This window comes from Melanotaenia boesemani, chromosome 17, assembly GCF_017639745.1.
Source record: "Melanotaenia boesemani isolate fMelBoe1 chromosome 17, fMelBoe1.pri, whole genome shotgun sequence".
NCBI lineage: Eukaryota > Metazoa > Chordata > Actinopteri > Atheriniformes > Melanotaeniidae > Melanotaenia > Melanotaenia boesemani.
In genome coordinates, this window is record NC_055698.1 from 33,518,943 (window position 1) to 33,539,153 (window position 20,211).

Consider the following 20,211-nt stretch of genomic DNA (forward strand, 5'->3'; position numbering starts at 1 on the left):
GGATGTGCTGCTTGTGTTGTGAGTCCCGGTCGGAGTTAAATGAGGCGCCTCCTCTCAGCAGCTCAGTTACTACGTCAGGTTCCCTCTACCTGTGTGAGGCGTCTACGTCGGCAGACGTCGGGAGGGAGTTCCTGACTGGAAAGTTAGCCAACAGTTTATCCGTCTGCAGCTGCACACCTGGACTGAATCACATCGTGTTGTCTCAGAAATGCAAATGTTCATTTACAGCTGCAGAATCTTTATGATTTAATATTGAGCCATGAATGTGTTCCTCCTGGAAAAGTCCAACTGGTTTCATTTTCCCACCGACGACATGGATCTCAGAGGAGAAAAGAGGCTTCGTACCAGGTTTACTCGTCTGCAGTCTAGTCAAAACTAGAGTTGGGTCTGATCAAATATCGCTGTCGGGTGTTGACTTGGCTAAAACGCACCTATACAGGTGGTCCGGACCGGCTTAGCTTCTCATGGGTTAGGACACCCAGACCCTGAGGGAATTAAGGGCTGTCAGGATGGTGTGCTTCAGCCGGGCGGTGAGGGAGGTCTGCTGACCGTCTTCTAGCGTCTGCACCACTGAACCATGACAACCGCCATCTACCCCTCCGGCTGATGACTTGCGAGCCGACGGAGGGGCTGCCCTCTGATCTGCGCTCTTGGTTTTTTGCCAGATGAAATTTAGAAGCTTCAAAGGCCTGTTTTAATTTAGGGCTACACTAACCGATAAGAACCCATCGTTGATAATGTGGTAGCACGCAGGATGCTACTAAACGTCAGTGATGGGGAAATAACGACGGCTTTACTGAGCAGAGTTTTAGTAGCGAGCAGGCTTCAGCTACGTCATGAATATAAGGCAAAAGAATCAAAAGTTAATCTAATCAAATCAAAAATCCAAACGGGCGAGAAGAACCAAAATCAGAGCTCATTTGGGTTTGAACTGATCTAATTGTAATCACAATAACCCTGATTATCCCTAATTATCTAAGGCTGTGTAAATCTGTTGTAATCTTGGGATGAGGGCTTAAAATCCAGCCAAAACTGTCCTGTAATCCCTTTCTGTCGGAGAAATCGGAATCTCTTTGGGTGGACAAGTAATCTGAAAGTTCCTTAAAATCCACAGAAAGATCCGAATCCTTATCAGGTGGTACTAAGAACTCCACCTACCTTTAATCCAGCAGGGTAATCCAGGAAGTAAAGCGCTCCAGAAGTCCTTAAAAATCAGGGCTGCGCCTCTTCACTCACGACTCGACTGGATTCAGCGACCACGTGTCTTCATCAGTGAAGATGAACTCCGTTTCTTTCAGGAATCGGCCTGAATGTCGTGTAAACAAGGATGCCGTTTTCTGCTTCATGTTGATCTTTAATTTTCCGTTGCTGGAAAATCACGGAGCATCTTTACTATAAAGAGACGTTGTCTAAATTTCTGTGTTTTGTCCCTTCAGTCTTTCCGTAGTCAGTCCAGACAGAACGTGGAAGCTGAGATAGCTTTCATGTTCTCCTTTATGGCCTGAAAACCTTTTCCTGTAAGAATTCTAGTCAAGTGGGATTGACTAGAATTGACTGGCTTGAAGACTGACTCGGACTCGGACTCGGACTTGGGTCTGCGGAGCTGCTGCAGCAGCCAGATCCACCTTACGCGACAGGATATCTGCATCACGTTATGATAAACCATCATGTTCTGTTGCTGCATCCGTGCAGAGCCGTCCGCATGCCTGTGCACCACAGAACCCGTTAACATCCTCAAGAAGATCCAGACTCCGTATCCGTGTTGGAAAGCTTTATTTCAAAGGGTAAAGGCATCAAAAGTCCCTTCAAATCCACAGAAAGGTTGAAATCTGTGGTGTAACGCACTCAGAAGAACTTTGCTCCGTAAGGCAAGATTCTCCATCTTGGCGGAAGAATCCAGATCCGTTGTCATGACGACGCTCTGATCTGAGCCGATGCAGCGGCCTGTCGGACTTCCTGCCATTCCCACATTATTCACACGGATGAAAAACACTCCGGCCGGATTCAGACGGAGCTGCTCTGTTGTTAAGAAGCGAAGGTTTTTTACCGCCTGATGAAGCCGGACACGACAACATTAACAATGTCCACTTAAATGATTTCATTTCAGAAAATATCGTCCGAGATTCCAAATTCAGATATCAGTTGCATCAAATTGGTGCAATTCTAAGAAAACAATATAAAAGCTGTTAAACAAGCGACAAGCAGCGATTAATTTCCCACCCGACAGATTTAATAACAGCGAATAAAATCCTAAATGTAGACGCGTTAAACATTTTATCAGACTCAGACATTAAAATGTCGTCATTGTAATGTAGAAAATATGAATCTGAAACGAGATTTTCATGCCTGAGGTTCTCCGTAGCCTCTCAGATGAAGCTGTTTCTCCCTTCATGTGAAGGTCATGTGATCAGTTCTTCGTGTTGCCTTTCTGTGTTATTTGGTGTCTTCTCACCATCAGAATCCTTCGATACGTTTACATCAGGCTTTTTTACAGCTTTACGCCGTCATATAAAGAAAGAAAAACATATCTGATGCCTTCAGGAACGGGTGGAAGCCAGTCATTGCCATTGATGAAGGTGAAGCTGTAACCATGACGGAAAGCTGAGGGCTTCCGAGCTGAGTTTACGGCTGCAGGCTCTTGCAGGACTGACTTCATTATGGTCTTCCTCACAGTGTCGGCCACCGCTTTCTACCGCGCCCAGCCTGTGATCGAGTTCATGTGTGAAGTTCTGGACATTCAGAATATCAACGAACAGACCAAACCACTGACGGATTCCCAGAGGGTCAAATTCACCAAGGAAATACGAGGTGAGCGTGCACACACACACACACAGACACACACACGGATAGAGAGCTGCACACACAGATTAAGTTCCGCCCACGGCATGAACACGGACCAGCGACGCCTCCACGCTTCACCATCTCCGTCCAGGATGAAGGATTCTGCTTCATCGTCATGAATTCTGTCCACGGCATGAATCCACATTTACTGGGAAACTGTTTCCCAGAGAGCTTTGAGAGCAGGTTCACTCCAAAATCAGTTTTCTGATTGGTTTAGATCAGTGGCCCTCAGTCCAGGTCCTCAGGACCCCCTGCAGGTTTTACAGGTAACCCTACTTTATCACACCTGAATGAGATAAATGTCTCGTTAACGGGCTGTAAAGAGCTCGATGAGGAAGTTCATGAGTCTGAATCAGGTGTGTTGGAGTAGGAACATGACCAGGACCTGCGGGGCAGCGGGTCCCGAGGACCTGGTTTAGATCACTGGTTTCTAACCCTGGCCCTGAAGCCCACTATCCTGCAGCTGTTGGACGTGTCCCTGCAGCACCTGATTCAAATGAAAAGGATGTCTGACCAGCTCTGCACAGTCTGCTGCTGTCGTTCATTTGAGTCGGGCGTGTTGAAGCAGGGAGACGTGACACGTCTGCAGGACTGTGGGCCTTGAGGACCGGAGTTAGGGATCACTAGTTTACATGGTTTTTCTGTCTGGAAATGAAAAACTCAGACAGGAGCAGGTTTTCTGTTTTCATGACCTGATTTTCTCGTCTGTGAGCAGGTTTGAAGGTGGAGGTGACACATTGCGGTCAGATGAAGAGGAAGTACCGCGTGTGCAACGTCACACGTCGACCCGCCAGCCACCAAACGTGAGCTTTGTCACTGCTGTCGTCTGCACAGGCAGCAGGTTTTTTAAAAAGCTTCAGGCAGCTCCTGGTTTGAGTTTGAGCTGCTCACGTAGACGTCTGCACTCGTTCACAGGTTCCCCTTACAGCTGGAGAACGGCCAGGCCATGGAGTGCACCGTAGCTCAGTATTTCAAGCAGAAGTACAACCTCCAGCTCAAGTATCCACATTTACCCTGCCTGCAAGTCGGACAGGAGCAGAAGCACACCTACCTTCCTCTGGAGGTGAGAATGATGCCCAACTGCCATCTTATCTGCTGGAATGTGGCTGAATGGCTGAACTTTCTTCTTCTCTGCAGGTCTGTAACATCGTGGCTGGTCAGCGCTGCATCAAGAAACTGACGGACAACCAGACGTCCACGATGATTAAAGCCACGGCTCGCTCCGCCCCCGACCGGCAGGAAGAGATCAGCAGACTGGTGAGGCATCCGAACTGAGTTGGATGCGAGCCGTAGCGACCTGCGGCGGACGCGACCTGCGGCGGACGCGACCTGTAGCGACCTGCGGCTGACGTGACCTGTAGCAACCTGTGGCAGACGCGACCTGTAGCAACCTGTGGCAGACGTGACCTGTAGCGACCTGTGGCAGACGTGACTTGTAGCGACCTGTGGCAGACGCGACCTGTAGCAACCTGCGGCTGACGTGACCTGTAGCGACCTGTGGCAGACGTGACCTGTAGCGACCTGTGGCAGACGCGACCTGTAGCAACCTGCGGCTGACGTGGCCTGTGGCGACCTGCGGCGGACGCGACCTGCGGCGGACGCGACCTGTAGCGACCTGTGGCGGACGTGGCCTGTGGCGACCTGTGGCGGACGTGGCCTGTGGCGACCTGCGGCGGATGCGACCTGCGGCGGACGCGACCTGTAGCGACCTGTGGCAGACGCGACCTGTAGCGACCTGCGGCTGACGTGACCTGTAGCGACCTGTGGCAGACGCGACCTGTAGCGACCTGTGGCAGACGCGACCTGTAGCTACCTGTGGCGGACGTGGCCTGTGGCGACCTGCGGCGGACGCGACCTGTGGCGACCTGTGGCGGACGTGGCCTGTGGTGACCTGCGGCGGACGCGACCTGTAGCGACCTGTGGCAGACGCGACCTGTGGCGGACGTGGCCTGTGGCGACCTGCGGCGGATGCGACCTGCGGCGGACGCGACCTGTAGCGACCTGTGGCAGACGCGACCTGTAGCGACCTGCGGCTGACGTGACCTGTAGCGACCTGTGGCAGACGCGACCTGTAGCGACCTGTGGCAGACGCGACCTGTAGCTACCTGTGGCGGACGTGGCCTGTGGCGACCTGCGGCGGACGCGACCTGCGGCGGATGCGACCTGCGGCTGACGTGACCTGTAGCGACCTGTGGCAGATGCGACCTGTAGCGACCTGTGGCGGACGTGGCCTGTGGCGACCTGCGGCGGACGCGACCTGCGGCGGACGCGACCTGTAGCGACCTGTGGCGGACGTGGCCTGTGGCGACCTGCGGCGGACGCGACCTGCGGCGGACGCGACCTGTAGCGACCTGTGGCAGACGCGACCTGTAGCGACCTGTGGCGGACGTGGCCTGTGGCGACCTGCGGCGGACGCGACCTGCGGCGGACGCGACCTGTAGCGACCTGTGGCAGACGCGACCTGTAGCGACCTGCGGCTGACGTGACCTGTAGCGACCTGTGGCAGACGCGACCTGTAGCGACCTGTGGCAGACGCGACCTGTAGCTACCTGTGGCGGACGTGGCCTGTGGCGACCTGCGGCGGACGCGACCTGCGGCGGATGCGACCTGCGGCGGATGCGACCTGTAGCGACCTGCTGGGCTTCTGCTTTTTTCTTCACATCAGAAGCTTCGTTGCTTCCGTTCGTCCGGTCCAGCTTTATTTATAGGGAACTTTAAAACATCCAAAGTGCTTCACAGTAAATTAAAATAAAAGCCAGAAATAACATCAGAGCAAACACTTCCAACATGCTGCAGTTCAGAGACGGTTTGCTCCCCTCTGAACTTCTGATTGGTTGGAGACGCCTCTTCAGCTGACCTGAGGGAGCCAGTAGGTGAAGAGGTCTGAGGAAAGAAAGGCCACGAGTTCAACATGAGTCCTTAAAGAACTGGAAACCAGTGGAGAGGCTTTAATCCAGTTAGATGGAAGATGCACCAACCCCCCGATTAAGAATGATTCATCATTTTATCATTTAAAATCCATTTGTTACTTTAAGAATAATTTGTCATATTTTCTAAGTTTTCTAAGTTTTATTGTTTAAATAAACAAATGATTTACTGCCAAAAATGCACTAATTTGCATATTAGAAGAAAATCTGAACTCTGGGTTTAATGTTCTTGTTAAAGGTTTTTAACGAGAAAAACCGGCGTTTTGCCATGTTGTAGAAATCCGGCTGAGACGTGTGAAAACGTTTGGTGGGTGGAAGTTCGCAGAGGTGGAGATTTTTGCCCTGGAGTGAAGAAAATCCTTTAAACTTAGATTCAAGACATTTGTGTTCTAAAACTATTTAGAGGCGTCGGATTCGTAGGAGAACGTGAACATCTGACCAGAGATTATTCAGCTGTTTCTGGTGAAATGCAGATGTTTAATCTCCTGACTGCGTTTAAACCGCCTTGCTGAGGTGTAGTTGCTGAAACAGAAAAGTAAAGGTTGGATGAGGCCACGTCGTTCAGGACAGGCGGCGCTTTCAGACGATTTGGAAGCAGATCAGTGATCACGAATTAAACCTAAAACGTACATTTTTTTTATTTATTCTTCCTCCCCCAGGTCAAAAGCAACAGCATGGTCGGGGGCCCGGACCCCTACCTGAAGGAGTTCGGCATCGTGGTGCACAACGACATGACCGAGGTGACGGGCCGTGTCCTCCCAGCACCCATGCTGCAGTATGGGGGCCGGGTGAGTACAGACACAGGGAGGGACTGTGGAAGGGTGAGTAATGGGCAGGGCTCCGCGGGGTGGGGGCATCACGGAGTGAATGCTGACACATGAGGGGGGGCTCCAGGTTTCCATCTCAGATTGGACCAGAATTACAGTCACGTGATGCCAGTTCAGACCTGATTGATCAGATGAGACGCCGGACCTGGAGTGTTCCCCGTGTGGCGATCCTCGGTGCATCTCAGCAGCCTGCTTCCTCCTCTTCTCTGATTGGCTGGTAAACCACGCAGCTTCCTGTCTCATGATGATGGAAGTCTTGAGTTTGGCGTTGTGGCCGTCTCCATCCTGAGCTGACCTGATTGGTTGAGAGTTCCCGGGTTTCTCCTCCAGGCTGCAGCAGTTCAAGCCGAGCTGGTTTGATTTAAAAGTTTTTTTCTTTGATGCGGATAAAAGATGAAATGAAAAAAGTCCGAGGAAGCAACCAATCAGAACTGATCTGTTCTTCCAGCCCTTTCCCGGTTGGTTAACATCCTTTCAGCTGCTCCAGCAGGCAGAGAAAATGTGACCTTTTTCCTCATGTTTCTTCTCACACTGCCTCCAGCATGTGTGCTGCCCCCTGCTGGTCATTTTAAAGAATGAAGGTTTAAGTTTTGGAGCAGAGGTCAGAAGAGGAATAAAGCAGATGCTGAGATTCACCTCTGAACCCCCAACCAGCCGCTGATGGATCTGCAGCGTGACGTAAACAGACAGGATCCGTTTACAATCACATGATCTGGGATTCAGAGCCTGACTGTCGTTACCGCCTGGTTTCCAGGATTCAGAGGCTGGTTTGGGGTTCAGCGACTGTGTGTAAGGGGCTGTATGGATGTGCTGACAGGAGGCCGATCACACTCGCAGCCATGCAGCAGGAAATCTACGTCCTCCTCCTTTTTACTGAAAACAGATTTCTGCTTGAGGAGCTAAGACTCTCGGAGGTTTGGACACCTGCCTGCTGGGACTCGGAGTCTAATCGGCTTCCAGTGAAATGCCTTTAAATGTGGACTGAAGCTTTTCCCATCTCGTAGTTTGTATGACTGAAACGCACCTTCACTCTGAGCAGCAGCATGGTGATGATGCAGCTGCGTCCCGGTCCTGATGCGACTCAGCGGCTGCATGTGGGATGGGAAAAGCTGCAGTCTGTTGATGATGATGATGATGATGATGATGATGATGATTCCATGTTGAAAACCTGACCATCAGAGCTCTGGACGTCCTCTCTGGACGTCCTCTCTGGACGTCCTCTCTGGACGTCCTCTCTGGAGGCTCTGAGGTTTTGGAGATAAAGCTCTTAATGGCCTTTGGGAAATCCTTGTTAAGTTAATTTAAAGCCGCAGCTTTTTTGGATTTGCAGCAGCGGCTTCATGACGTCTGCTTGGCGCTCGGGTTCAGTTCTGATTAAAAAATGTTTAAAACTTTTCACCTGGAAACGAGCAGTCCATGTTTCACCCTCTGGGGTCGACGGAGGCGGCTGAAGACGCACGGACACATTTCAGCCCACGTGAAACAGAAACGAAGGCATGAATCAGAAGTGACTCAAGCTGATGATGATGATGATGATGATGTGCGTAGTTACTGGCTCGTCCACGGCCTGCCTCAACGTAGATAAATATGGATCAGGTCTGCCTCTCGAACAAATATTTATTGACGGATCATCAGGCCCAATAAGACTTGAAAAGAAACTGGAGTCCTAAACCAGTTTTAAATGGTGTTGATAAACCAGTAAAACCAGTTAAGATACAAAAGAAGACGTTTTCTCTGTTTATATTCTCTCATTTGCAGGAAGAAACAGTAAAAACAGCTGATTTTAACAAAAGTGCTGCAGGCAAGAAAAAAGTAATAAAACCCAACAACCTCCTTTCCTATTGGTGGAAAATGCTCCACATCATCCAATCAGAAAATTCTAGGAGAGGATATGTTTCTGGAGAGAACAAAATAAGTAAAAGCAGATGGAAGTGCTGCCCCCTGGTGGACAGGAGGACTAACCCTGCCTGGACATGTCCAGCCTGTGACGTCCTCTCTGTCTTCTGGAGGACAGGAACTGGAACAAATCAGTTATGTGGCATCTTCTGGTGAAAGCGTGGTACTGAAAAGGGTCAATAAAAACCTGAGACTTTGCTGCATTTTGATGTAAATAGTTGTTTATAACTTTGTTGGTTACAAATTAATTATTTATATTTGTATAAGTTATAAAAAATCATTTTTTCCTGCTCAGATCGGATGTTTTTGTGTGATTTTAGCGTGTTAATACAGGAGGTCAGGATAATAAAAACCTCACACGTGAGGTTGAGCTGAAGCGAGTTAAACCGAACATGACGGGTAAACTGGTTAAAGCTGTAAAAAGTGAGGAACCCTGGACCCCAGAGGGTGAACGTCTCGTCTGCTCCGAACATCAGACCCGCCCAGCATCAGCGTGGGCCTCTCAGGCGCCATGTTTGTGTAGAAGTGCAGGTTTGGGTGTGGATGTAGTAGCTTGTGTAGCTGCTCGTCCAACCGGGGGGTTGACTAAGAGTGCAGGGCCTCTCTCCACAGAACAAAACGGTGGCCACGCCCAACCAGGGCGTGTGGGACATGCGAGGGAAGCAGTTCTATGCCGGCATCGAGATCAAGGTGTGGGCCGTGGCCTGCTTCGCGCCACAGAAACAGTGTCGGGAGGATCTGCTGAAGTGAGTCGTGGCCCAAATACTCAGATTACTTCCAGAGTTGAAGATGTAAACAGAAACAACCGTTTAAATAAGAAGCTTCGTTCACACTGAAGACTTTAGGCCCGGTTTTACCACCACGAAGATCTAAACTTCCAAATGAGTCAACAGGTTTTATACACTAGTCCTCTTCATCAGGTCCGCCTTCTAGTACCGGGTCGTCCTCTTCATCAGGTCCGCCTTCTAGTACCGGGTCGTCCTCTTCATCAGGTCCACCTTCTAGTACCGGGTCGTCCTCTTCATCAGGACCACCTTCTAGTACCGGGTCGTCCTCTTCATCAGGACCACCTTCTAGTACCGGGTCGTCCTCTTCATCAGGACCGCCTTCTAGTACCGGATCGTCCTCTTCATCAGGTCTATCTTCTAGTACCGGGTCGTCCTCTTCATCAGGTCCGCCTTCTAGGACCGGGTCGTCCTCTTCATCAGGTCCACCTTCTAGTACCGGGTCGTCCTCTTCATCAGGTCCACCTTCTAGTACCGGGTCGTCCTCTTCATCAGGTCCACCTTCTAGTACCGGGTCGGACCTTTTTAATCCTGGTGTGATAGATGAAGCAGGTGGTGGAAACCTTCCTCAGAGGTTTTCTCCATATTAACATGACAGCATCACACAGTTGCTGCAGGTTTGTCGGCTGCATCCATGATGAGAATCTCCCGTTCCACCACATCCCAAAGCTGCTCTACTGGACTGAGATCTGGTGGCTGTGGAGGCCGTTGGAGTCCAGTGAACTCATCGTCATGTTCTAGAAAGCAGGTGGAGATGATCTGAGCTTTGTGACATGGTGCATTATCCTGCTGGAAGTAGCATCAGAAGATGCTCCACTGTGGTCATAAAGGGATGGACATGGTCAGCAACAATACTCAGGTAGGCTGTGCTGGTTAAACCAGGCCACGTTGGTACTAAGGGGCCCAAAGTGGACCAAGAAAGTCTCCCCCCACCATGACACCAGCAGCAGCCTGAAGCGTTGATCCAAGGCAGGATGGATCCATGTTTTCATGATGTTTCCAGCAGATTCTGAGCCGAGCATCTGAATGTGGAGCTGAATGGAGACTCATCAGACCAGCAACGTTTCTCCATCTTCTATTGTCCAGTGTTGGTGAGTGTGTGTGAATTGTAGCCTCAGTTTCCTGTTCTTAGCTGACAGGAGGCACCCGGTGTGTCTTCTGCTGCATCCTGGTCCAGACAACTGCTGCTCTGGATGTTTTCTCTTCTTCAGACCATCTCTGGAAACCCTGGAGATGGTTGTGGGTGCAGATCCCAGTAAATACTCAGACCAACAACCATGTTCAAAGTCTCTTAAATCTTCTTTCTTCCTCATTCTGATGCTCAACTTGAACTTCAGCAAGTCGTCTTCACCACGTCTACATGCTGCCGTGTGATTGGCTGGTTGGATTTTAATGTAAACAGGAAGTAGAATAGGTGGAGCTGATGAAGAGGATGGTGGGGGTGCAGCAGATGGATCTTTGACTCTTCTTGTTCGCCAACATAGTTACTCATAGTTACTATTACTTTATACAGGGTTTGGTTTGGCAGATGGTGAGACTCCGCCCACCAGACTAACCAGAATCTATCACATTGATAATGTTGGCAACAACTGTTTACATCCTCAGTTCAGCAGAAGACGGTATTGATCAGTGTGATTTCTTTTCCTTGGTAGATTGATCAAAATCTACATGAAGCTTTTATACTTCACTTAAATGTGCCTCAGTGATCAGGTTTGCGTCTGCTCCTCATGTCTGCTGGTGTTTTGAGCTAACGATGGTTTTAACAGGAGCTTCACGGACCAGCTGAGGAAGATTTCGAAGGACGCCGGGATGCCCATCCAGGGTCAGCCATGTTTCTGTAAGTATGCCCAAGGAGCCGACAGCGTGGAGCCCATGTTCAAACACCTGAAGATGTCCTACGTTGGCCTGCAGCTGATTGTGGTCATCCTGCCGGGAAAAACACCCGTCTACGGTAGGAAGCTGAAACCAGCACTCGGCGCTGCAGCGAGGAGGATGATTTCTGAGCATGTGTTGTCTTCTCTCCAGCTGAGGTGAAGCGGGTGGGAGACACCCTCCTCGGCATGGCCACCCAGTGTGTCCAGGTGAAGAATGTGGTGAAGACGTCCCCTCAGACTCTGTCCAACCTCTGCCTCAAGATCAACGCCAAGCTGGGAGGCATCAACAACGTCCTGGTGCCTCATCAGAGGTCAGTCTGCAGCACTTTCTCCTCACCTGGTTCAGAACATCAGGCCGAGTTAGCTATAGATTATAACCCGGTATAATTTGGATCAGATTGGTTTCATGATCCATTGATCAATAAGCTGATTTTTCTTTCTGAACTCAATCATTTAACTCTTTAAGTAATGTATATAGGAGATAAATTATGGTGAAAACACACAAAAAATCCATATCTAAAATTCTCAAAAATTGCTTATTTATGTAACTGAAGTATTATTTACACATAAAACATGGCTCAAACACTAAGATACTGCCAAAAGATGGCTAAAACAATGCTAAAATATGGCTAAAACACTACCAAAAGATGGCTAAAACATTGCCAAAAGATGGCTAAAACACTACCAAAAGATGGCTAAAACATTGCCAAAAGATGGCTAAAATACTACCAAAATATGGCTAAAAGATGGCTAAAACACTACCAAAAGATGGCTAAAACATTGCCAAAAGATGGCTAAAACACTACCAAAATATGGCTAAAATATGGCTAAAACACTACCAAAATATGGCTAAAATATGGCTAAAACACTACCAAAATATGGCTAAAACACTACTAAACTATGGCTAAAACACTACCAAAATATGGCTAAAATATGGCTAAAACACTACCAAAATATGGCTAAAACACTACCAAAATATGGCTAAAACACTACCAAAATATGGCTAAAACATTGCCAAAAGATGGCTAAAACACTACCAAAAGATGGCTAAAACATTGCCAAAAGATGGCTAAAATACTACCAAAATATGGCTAAAAGATGGCTAAAACACTACCAAAAGATGGCTAAAACATTGCCAAAAGATGGCTAAAACACTACCAAAATATGGCTAAAATATGGCTAAAACACTACCAAAATATGGCTAAAATATGGCTAAAACACTACCAAAATATGGCTAAAACACTACTAAACTATGGCTAAAACACTACCAAAATATGGCTAAAACACTACCAAAATATGGCTAAAACATTGCCAAAAGATGGCTAAAACACTACCAAAATATGGCTAAAATATGGCTAAAACACTACCAAAATATGGCTAAAACACTACCAAAATATGGCTAAAATATGGCTAAAACACTACCAAAATATGGCTAAAACACTACCAAAATATGGCTAAAACACTACCAAAATATGGCTAAAACATTGCCAAAAGATGGCTAAAACACTACCAAAATATGGCTAAAACAATGCCAAAAAATGACTCAAATATGGCTAAAACACTGCCAAAAAATGACTCAAATAAGGCTAAAACACTGCCAAAAAATGACTCAAATAAGGCTAAAACACTGCCAAAAGATGAATAAAATATGGCTAAAACATTGCCAAAAGATGGCTAAAACACTACCAAAATATGGCTAAAACAATGCCAAAAAATGACTCAAATATGGCTAAAACACTGCCAAAAAATGACTCAAATAAGGCTAAAACACTGCCAAAAAAATGACTCAAATAAGGCTAAAACACTGCCAAAAGATGGCTAAAACATTGCCAAAAGATGGCTAAAACACTACCAAAATATGGCTAAAATATGGCTAAAACACTACCAAAATATGGCTAAAATATGGCTAAAACACTACCAAAATATGGCTAAAACACTACTAAACTATGGCTAAAACACTACCAAAATATGGCTAAAATATGGCTAAAACACTACCAAAATATGGCTAAAACACTACCAAAATATGGCTAAAACATTGCCAAAAGATGGCTAAAACACTACCAAAAGATGGCTAAAACATTGCCAAAAGATGGCTAAAATACTACCAAAATATGGCTAAAATATGGCTAAAACACTACCAAAATATGGCTAAAAGATGGCTAAAACACTACCAAAAGATGGCTAAAACATTGCCAAAAGATGGCTAAAACACTACCAAAATATGGCTAAAATATGGCTAAAACACTACCAAAATATGGCTAAAATATGGCTAAAACACTACCAAAATATGGCTAAAACACTACTAAACTATGGCTAAAACACTACCAAAATATGGCTAAAATATGGCTAAAACACTACCAAAATATGGCTAAAACACTACCAAAATATGGCTAAAACATTGCCAAAAGATGGCTAAAACACTACCAAAAGATGGCTAAAACATTGCCAAAAGATGGCTAAAATACTACCAAAATATGGCTAAAAGATGGCTAAAACACTACCAAAAGATGGCTAAAACATTGCCAAAAGATGGCTAAAACACTACCAAAATATGGCTAAAATATGGCTAAAACACTACCAAAATATGGCTAAAATATGGCTAAAACACTACCAAAATATGGCTAAAACACTACTAAACTATGGCTAAAACACTACCAAAATATGGCTAAAACACTACCAAAATATGGCTAAAACATTGCCAAAAGATGGCTAAAACACTACCAAAATATGGCTAAAATATGGCTAAAACACTACCAAAATATGGCTAAAACACTACCAAAATATGGCTAAAATATGGCTAAAACACTACCAAAATATGGCTAAAACACTACCAAAATATGGCTAAAACACTACCAAAATATGGCTAAAACATTGCCAAAAGATGGCTAAAACACTACCAAAATATGGCTAAAACAATGCCAAAAAATGACTCAAATATGGCTAAAACACTGCCAAAAAATGACTCAAATAAGGCTAAAACACTGCCAAAAAATGACTCAAATAAGGCTAAAACACTGCCAAAAGATGAATAAAATATGGCTAAAACATTGCCAAAAGATGGCTAAAACACTACCAAAATATGGCTAAAACAATGCCAAAAAATGACTCAAATATGGCTAAAACACTGCCAAAAAATGACTCAAATAAGGCTAAAACACTGCCAAAAAAATGACTCAAATAAGGCTAAAACACTGCCAAAAGATGAATAAAATATGGCTAAAACACTACCAAAATATGGCTAAAACACTGCCGAAATATGGCTAAAACATTGCCAAAAGATGGCTAAAACACTACCAAAATATGGCTAAAACAATGCCAAAAAATGACTCAAATATGGCTAAAACACTGCCAAAAAATGACTCAAATAAGGCTAAAACACTGCCAAAAGATGAATAAAATATGGCTAAAACACTGCCAAAAATGACTCAAATAAGGCTAAAACACTGCCAATAAATGACAAAAATATGGCTAAAACACTGCCGAAATATGGCTAAAATAATGCCAAAAGATTGCTAAAACAATGCAAAAATATGACTAAAATATGGCTAAAACACTGCCAAAATATGACTAAAATATGGCTAAAACACTGCCAAAATATTGCTAAAACAATGCCAAAATATGACTAAAATAATGCCAAAATATGACTAAAATATGGCTAAAACACTGCCAAAATATGACTAAAATAGTGCTAAAACAATGCCAAAATATGACTAAAATATGGCTAAAACACTGCCAAAAAATGACTCAAATAAGGCTAAAACACTGCCAAAAAATGACTCAAATAAGGGTAAAACACTGCCAAAATATTGCTAAAACAATGCCCAGATATGATTCAAATATTGCTAAAACGCTACCGAAATATGGCCAAAAAACAATGCTAAAAAGCCACTAAATCACTATAATAATATGTTCAAAACACTGCCTAACAATCAATAAAACATGGCTTAGGAACTGCTAAAACACTGGGATGGAAAGCATCATGGCAGTTCTGCCTCCCTCATTCTGTGGTGTCCCGATCTTCCTTCAGGCCTTCGGTGTTCCAGCAGCCCGTCATCTTCCTCGGTGCCGACGTTACTCATCCTCCAGCAGGGGACGGCAAGAAGCCGTCTATCGCAGCGGTGGTGGGCAGCATGGACGGCCACCCCAGCCGATACTGCGCTACAGTTCGAGTCCAGACGTCTCGGCAGGACATGTCCCAGGTGGGTTTAGGTTAAGGACAGAGCTGTGATGGATCTCAGACGTTCTGGTGTCAGCAGGGCCTGAATCTGGTGTGGTCTCTGCAGGAGCAGCTCTTCAGTCAGGAGGTGATCCAGGACCTGACCAACATGGTGCGGGAGCTCCTCATCCAGTTCTACAAGTCCACCCGTTTCAAGCCCACACGCATCATCTACTATCGTGGCGGCGTCTCCGAGGGACAGATGAAGCAGGTGAGACGGGTTCATGTCCTGGTGTTGGTCCACGACCCAGGACCCAGGTCTGGCTTTAGCCCAGAACTGAGACGGTCTGTGTTTTTGTCTCCAGGTGGCCTGGCCCGAGCTGATTGCAATCAGGAAGGCCTGCATCAGTCTGGAGGAGGATTACCGACCAGGTATCACCTACATCGTGGTCCAGAAGCGGCACCACACCCGTCTGTTCTGCTCCGACAAAGCTGAGAGGGTGGGTTGGACTCGGTGTGATGCCTGGTTCTGGTTCTGTTGCGGTTCTGACTGTGGCTCTGACTGTTCTGCAGGTCGGGAAGAGCGGGAACGTTCCGGCCGGCACCACGGTGGACAGCACCATCACACACCCGTCCGAGTTCGACTTCTACCTGTGCAGCCACGCTGGGATTCAGGTAAGAAATGGGCCACGCCCATGTGTCGTTGAGCTGATGATGTGATTGGTCCGATGGGACGGTGTCTGACCGTGTCCCGTCCCTCAGGGAACCAGCCGTCCCTCCCACTACCACGTCCTGTGGGACGATAACTGCTTCACAGCCGACGAGCTGCAGCTCCTCACCTACCAGCTGTGCCACACCTACGTCCGCTGCACGCGCTCAGTCTCCATCCCGGCTCCAGCGTACTACGCCCGGCTCGTGGCCTTCCGGGCTCGCTACCACCTGGTGGACAAAGACCACGACAGGTGAGCGGGTGTGGTTCTGGTTCTGGTCTACGGAGAGACGATTAACAGAAGCGTCAGCAGTCTGCAGGTCCGTCCTGCTTTCAGGAAGTTCACAAGGAAACCTGGAAATTTTGTAAAGAATCTTTAACAGCAAATGAACGAAACTCCATGTTAGTTTGTTTTTAATGAACATTTATTCTGATTCTTCAGATTTAGATCTTTTCATTTTTATCTGTCCTGATTCTTCTGGTTCTTTTTCTTCTGGTTCGTTTTCTTCTGATTCTTTTTCTTCTGGTTCCTTTTCTTCTGGTTCTTTCTTCTGGTTCTTTTCTTCTGGTTCTTTCTTCTGGTTCTTTTTCTTCTGGTTCTTTCTTCTGGTTCTTTCTTCTGGTTCTTTTTCTTCTGGTTCTTTTCTTCTGGTTCTTTCTTCTGGTTCTTTTTCTTCTGGTTCTTTCTTCTGGTTCTTTCTTCTGGTTCTTTTTCTTCTGGTTCTGTTTCTTCTGGTTCTTTTTCTTCTGATTCTGTTTCTTCTGGTTTTTTCTTCTGGTTCTTCTGATGCTGTTCTGATTCGTGCTGGTCTGTTGTTGGTTTAGTTGTCCATCAGCATTTCTGACTAAAGAATCTTCTTCAGATTCACTTTGTACATTTACCTGCATCCTTTTTTTCCCGCTTCTCGTTTCCACGACATCACTTCCTCCTATGACATCATTTCCTCTTGTCTCCGCAGCGCCGAGGGCAGCCACGTGTCGGGTCAGAGTAACGGCCGGGACCCCCAGGCGCTGGCGAAGGCGGTCCAGATCCACTATGATACCCAGCACACCATGTACTTCGCCTGAAGGAGTGTCAGCCAGTCCACCTGTGGATCACATCCGTCTTTCCTCTCGTTTCTCATCTTTTCCTCATCTCTCTGTCCCTGTAGTCTCTCTCTCTCTATACTCTGGCTCCGCACACGGGGTGGTTCAGGTCGGGCCGGGTCTGCTGATGTCCAGCTGGTTCTCCTTCACGGAACAATCTCCAACCAGCGTTCCCAATCAAGCCGCCTTTTCAACCAGCAATCCAGCACTGCGAGACCCGCGGGGCTCCGACGCACAACCGGAAAAACAGAAGCAAACCGACACGTTGAGCCATTTCCGTTTGTTCTTGTTTTTCTCTCTGAATGTCTGCACTCGTGATGGGGAGAAGCCGAGCGGCGGAGCGCCAGCTAAGCAGGACTCTTATCTACTTTACCTCAAAGCCCCTCGGGGCCAAATCTGTCACAAGGTCTGGGGTTTTGGGTGGTGGGAGGGACGGGGGTCGACCTTTTCAGAATGATAATTATATATTTTTCCTTTTTATGAGCGCGTGTTTGAACTTTTTCTCCTTTTCTGTCTTTTACAAGCGAGGTGACCTGGGTGTCCATGCCCGTTTTACTTTTCTCCCATCTTATAGAAGGTGTTGGTGTGTGTGTGCACGTGAGTGTGTGTGTCTGTGTGTATATATGTGCACTGCTGTATGAGTGTGTGTTTGATGGCAGGCCACTGAATTGTAAAGGGAAACAGGAGAGAACTGCTGTAAATGTTTTTATATTCACACATACAGAACATATATTTCCATCGGTAACCTGGAGCCTGTTCTGGCCCTGTTCTGGGCCAGCTGCGGCCACGGTTGGACCGGTGACCGGCTTAGAATCAGGACCTGTTGACCCACTGGAGGCATCCTGTCAGCTTCCTTTTTAAAAAGCGGGATCTGGGTTTTGTGTGGTTTTGTTTTCCCTCGGACCTGATGGTATGATGACACTTCTGGACGTTTCTGGACTTTTTATCTCTTTAGGCCTCCTTCATGAATTCTGGCCTCATTCATTGCACTGACCCGGGACGCTAGGCAAGCTAACAGAGGGCACTCTGATCTCTTTATGCATTTATACATACAACAAAGCAGATTTGTAAAAGTTTAATATAAAATGTTTCATGGTTATCTTAAAAACTGTCGTTAGATTTAGTAGTTTGATGTTGTCGTCGTCGTTGTCGATGTTACTATCGTGATGAAATTTTACGGTTGGCAGCAGAGCCACTTATATAGTTACTAGAGCGACTTCAGGTTAAAGATGGCGGCGCATTGGTTGGATTTTACATTATTTTGTAGCATTCTGAGGATGAGGATGACGTGTAGCGGACGGGAAGCTGCTTCCGATGAGGTGGATGGAGACAATCAGGGCCGAGTCGAGGGCTTTGTTGGATTTTTAAATATTTTCTAAATGGTTTCTATAACTGTGTATCTGAGGTATATTCATCAGGACGTGTTTTTCTTCTTTTAACGGCCTTTTTAACACTGGATTAAGCGAGCACTGCCCGGATGATGCTCAGTGGCGCCCCCTGCTGGATTTGAAGGGACAGGAAAGGGTCGCCGTGCACGCCTCACCAGGGGGGAGCAGCTCGGTGAAAACCTTTTGTAATAAACCACCCGTAAAAAACAGGTTTACTATGAATGAGTTTGAGCATCGTCCTGTTGAAGGCGTGCACGCTGGCGCTGTTGAGCAGATCAGGGCCCGATTGAGGCCGGATCTGGGGCAGATCAGGCGCAGATCAGAGCAGGATCTAGGCTAAATTGGGTGGACTGGATCGTAGCCTGATCGGGGCCAGACTGGTGTCAGATCAGAGCTAGATCTGGGCTGGATCTGGGCTTGATGTGGGCCAGGAAGATCGTAGCCTGATCGGGGCCGGACTGGTGTTGGATTGGGGCTTAATTGGGGCCATATCGGGGCCTGACGGAGGCCAGATCTGGGGCGGATCAGGGATGGACTGGAGCCGGATCGGGGCCGGACTGGTGTCGAACCAGGGCCAGATGCTCTCCGGCTTCACACAGAGTGGCAGCTGTTAACCTCGACTGATCTCGGGTCAGATCCCTCCCTGTCTGTAAAGTGATGAAGCAATACGAAGCTCCAGACTCTCCTCATCGTAGTTGTCGGTCGACTCTTTACGTGACTCGGATTAATTTCTATTTTTGTTACGTTTTTATCTTTGGGTTCTTTTCTTTGCTCGTATCAATCAGTGGGAATGTGCATTTGGTGGACTAGTTGTTTAGGCTTTAGATGACTTTTTCTTTCGAGTAACTCACGTAGACTTTGCTCGCCTGCATGCCGGAGTATCCTCCTTTTAAAAAAGAAAAACCCTTTTGAATCATATTTATTATGAGAAATAAAAAATCTAAGAAGTTTTTGGGGTAAATGTTTTATGGGTTTCGTGGGACTGTTTTTAGTCTAGCAATATCTGTCCCGTCTGTACGATGTGTTTCAGGCTCCTGGTGGATGGTGGGGGGCGTGGCGGTGGGGGGGCGGCTCTTTGCGTCAGGTTCAAATCCAAACGAGGTACTTTGTTCAAACGTGGACCCGTAAAGAGCCTGCCCCTCCTCCCCCACGCTCTGTGTTTCCATGGCTACTCTTGACCCCTCACAAACGCACTTCCTCTTTTTGGCGGGGTCTCGGCGGGGGAGGGGGGCAGGATTACCTCTTTTTAACCTTTTTAGAGACGCTCCGTGATGAGTTTGTCCTGTTGGAACAGAGAGCATGAATTCTTTTGATTCCTCTCACTTTGATATTAATCTGATCAGATTTGTAATTTTCTGTATTGTTTATTTTTTTCCTCTTTGCTTCCTGTCGGGGGGGGGGGGGTCGTTGCAGCTCTTTTTACTTTGTTGGCGCCAGTGTGCAGGTCTGATGGCCGTCAGGTGTGTGGGGGCGGGTCATGTTGTGGCCCCGCCCACAGAGGGCCGCTCACTGGCTGTTTATTATGTGACATCATTATTATTTTTGTTTTTTAGCCTGCAGGGAAATCTTGTGTTAATGTGCAAAGTAATAAATTGGTATTTTATGCCCATAATTCAGACGACTTGTCATTATTGATCAGTTGGTCATTGGATGTTGTTACCATGGACACAAGCTTGACCTCTAGTCAGGGGTGAGTTTTAAATTCTTGCCGGTACTATTTCC

At 47.0% G+C, this 20,211-nt stretch overlaps 1 protein-coding gene across 6 annotated transcripts in view; it reads left to right on the forward strand.

The window, feature by feature from the left end:
• Positions 1–20,101, forward strand: part of ago4 (argonaute RISC component 4) — a 34,059-nt gene extending 13,958 nt beyond the window's left edge. For 3 of the 6 annotated variants that reach the window (XM_042011463.1, XM_042011467.1, XM_042011468.1), the window contains exons 6-19: positions 2,674–2,808; positions 3,557–3,644; positions 3,757–3,904; positions 3,979–4,098; positions 6,428–6,589; positions 9,089–9,237; positions 11,043–11,227; positions 11,302–11,461; positions 15,178–15,349; positions 15,434–15,577; positions 15,672–15,806; positions 15,880–15,981; positions 16,069–16,268; positions 16,975–20,101. In XM_042011463.1, coding sequence (XP_041867397.1) covers positions 2,674–2,808; positions 3,557–3,644; positions 3,757–3,904; positions 3,979–4,098; positions 6,428–6,589; positions 9,089–9,237; positions 11,043–11,227; positions 11,302–11,461; positions 15,178–15,349; positions 15,434–15,577; positions 15,672–15,806; positions 15,880–15,981; positions 16,069–16,268; positions 16,975–17,083 — 2,009 coding nt within the window. In that variant the 3' untranslated portion in view covers positions 17,084–20,101. The remainder of the gene's footprint in view (positions 1–2,673; positions 2,809–3,556; positions 3,645–3,756; positions 3,905–3,978; positions 4,099–6,427; positions 6,590–9,088; positions 9,238–11,042; positions 11,228–11,301; positions 11,462–15,177; positions 15,350–15,433; positions 15,578–15,671; positions 15,807–15,879; positions 15,982–16,068; positions 16,269–16,974) is intronic. The other 3 variants (XM_042011464.1, XM_042011465.1, XM_042011466.1) reach the window with 3 other exon arrangements.
• The last annotated feature ends 110 nt before the right edge of the window (positions 20,102–20,211 follow it).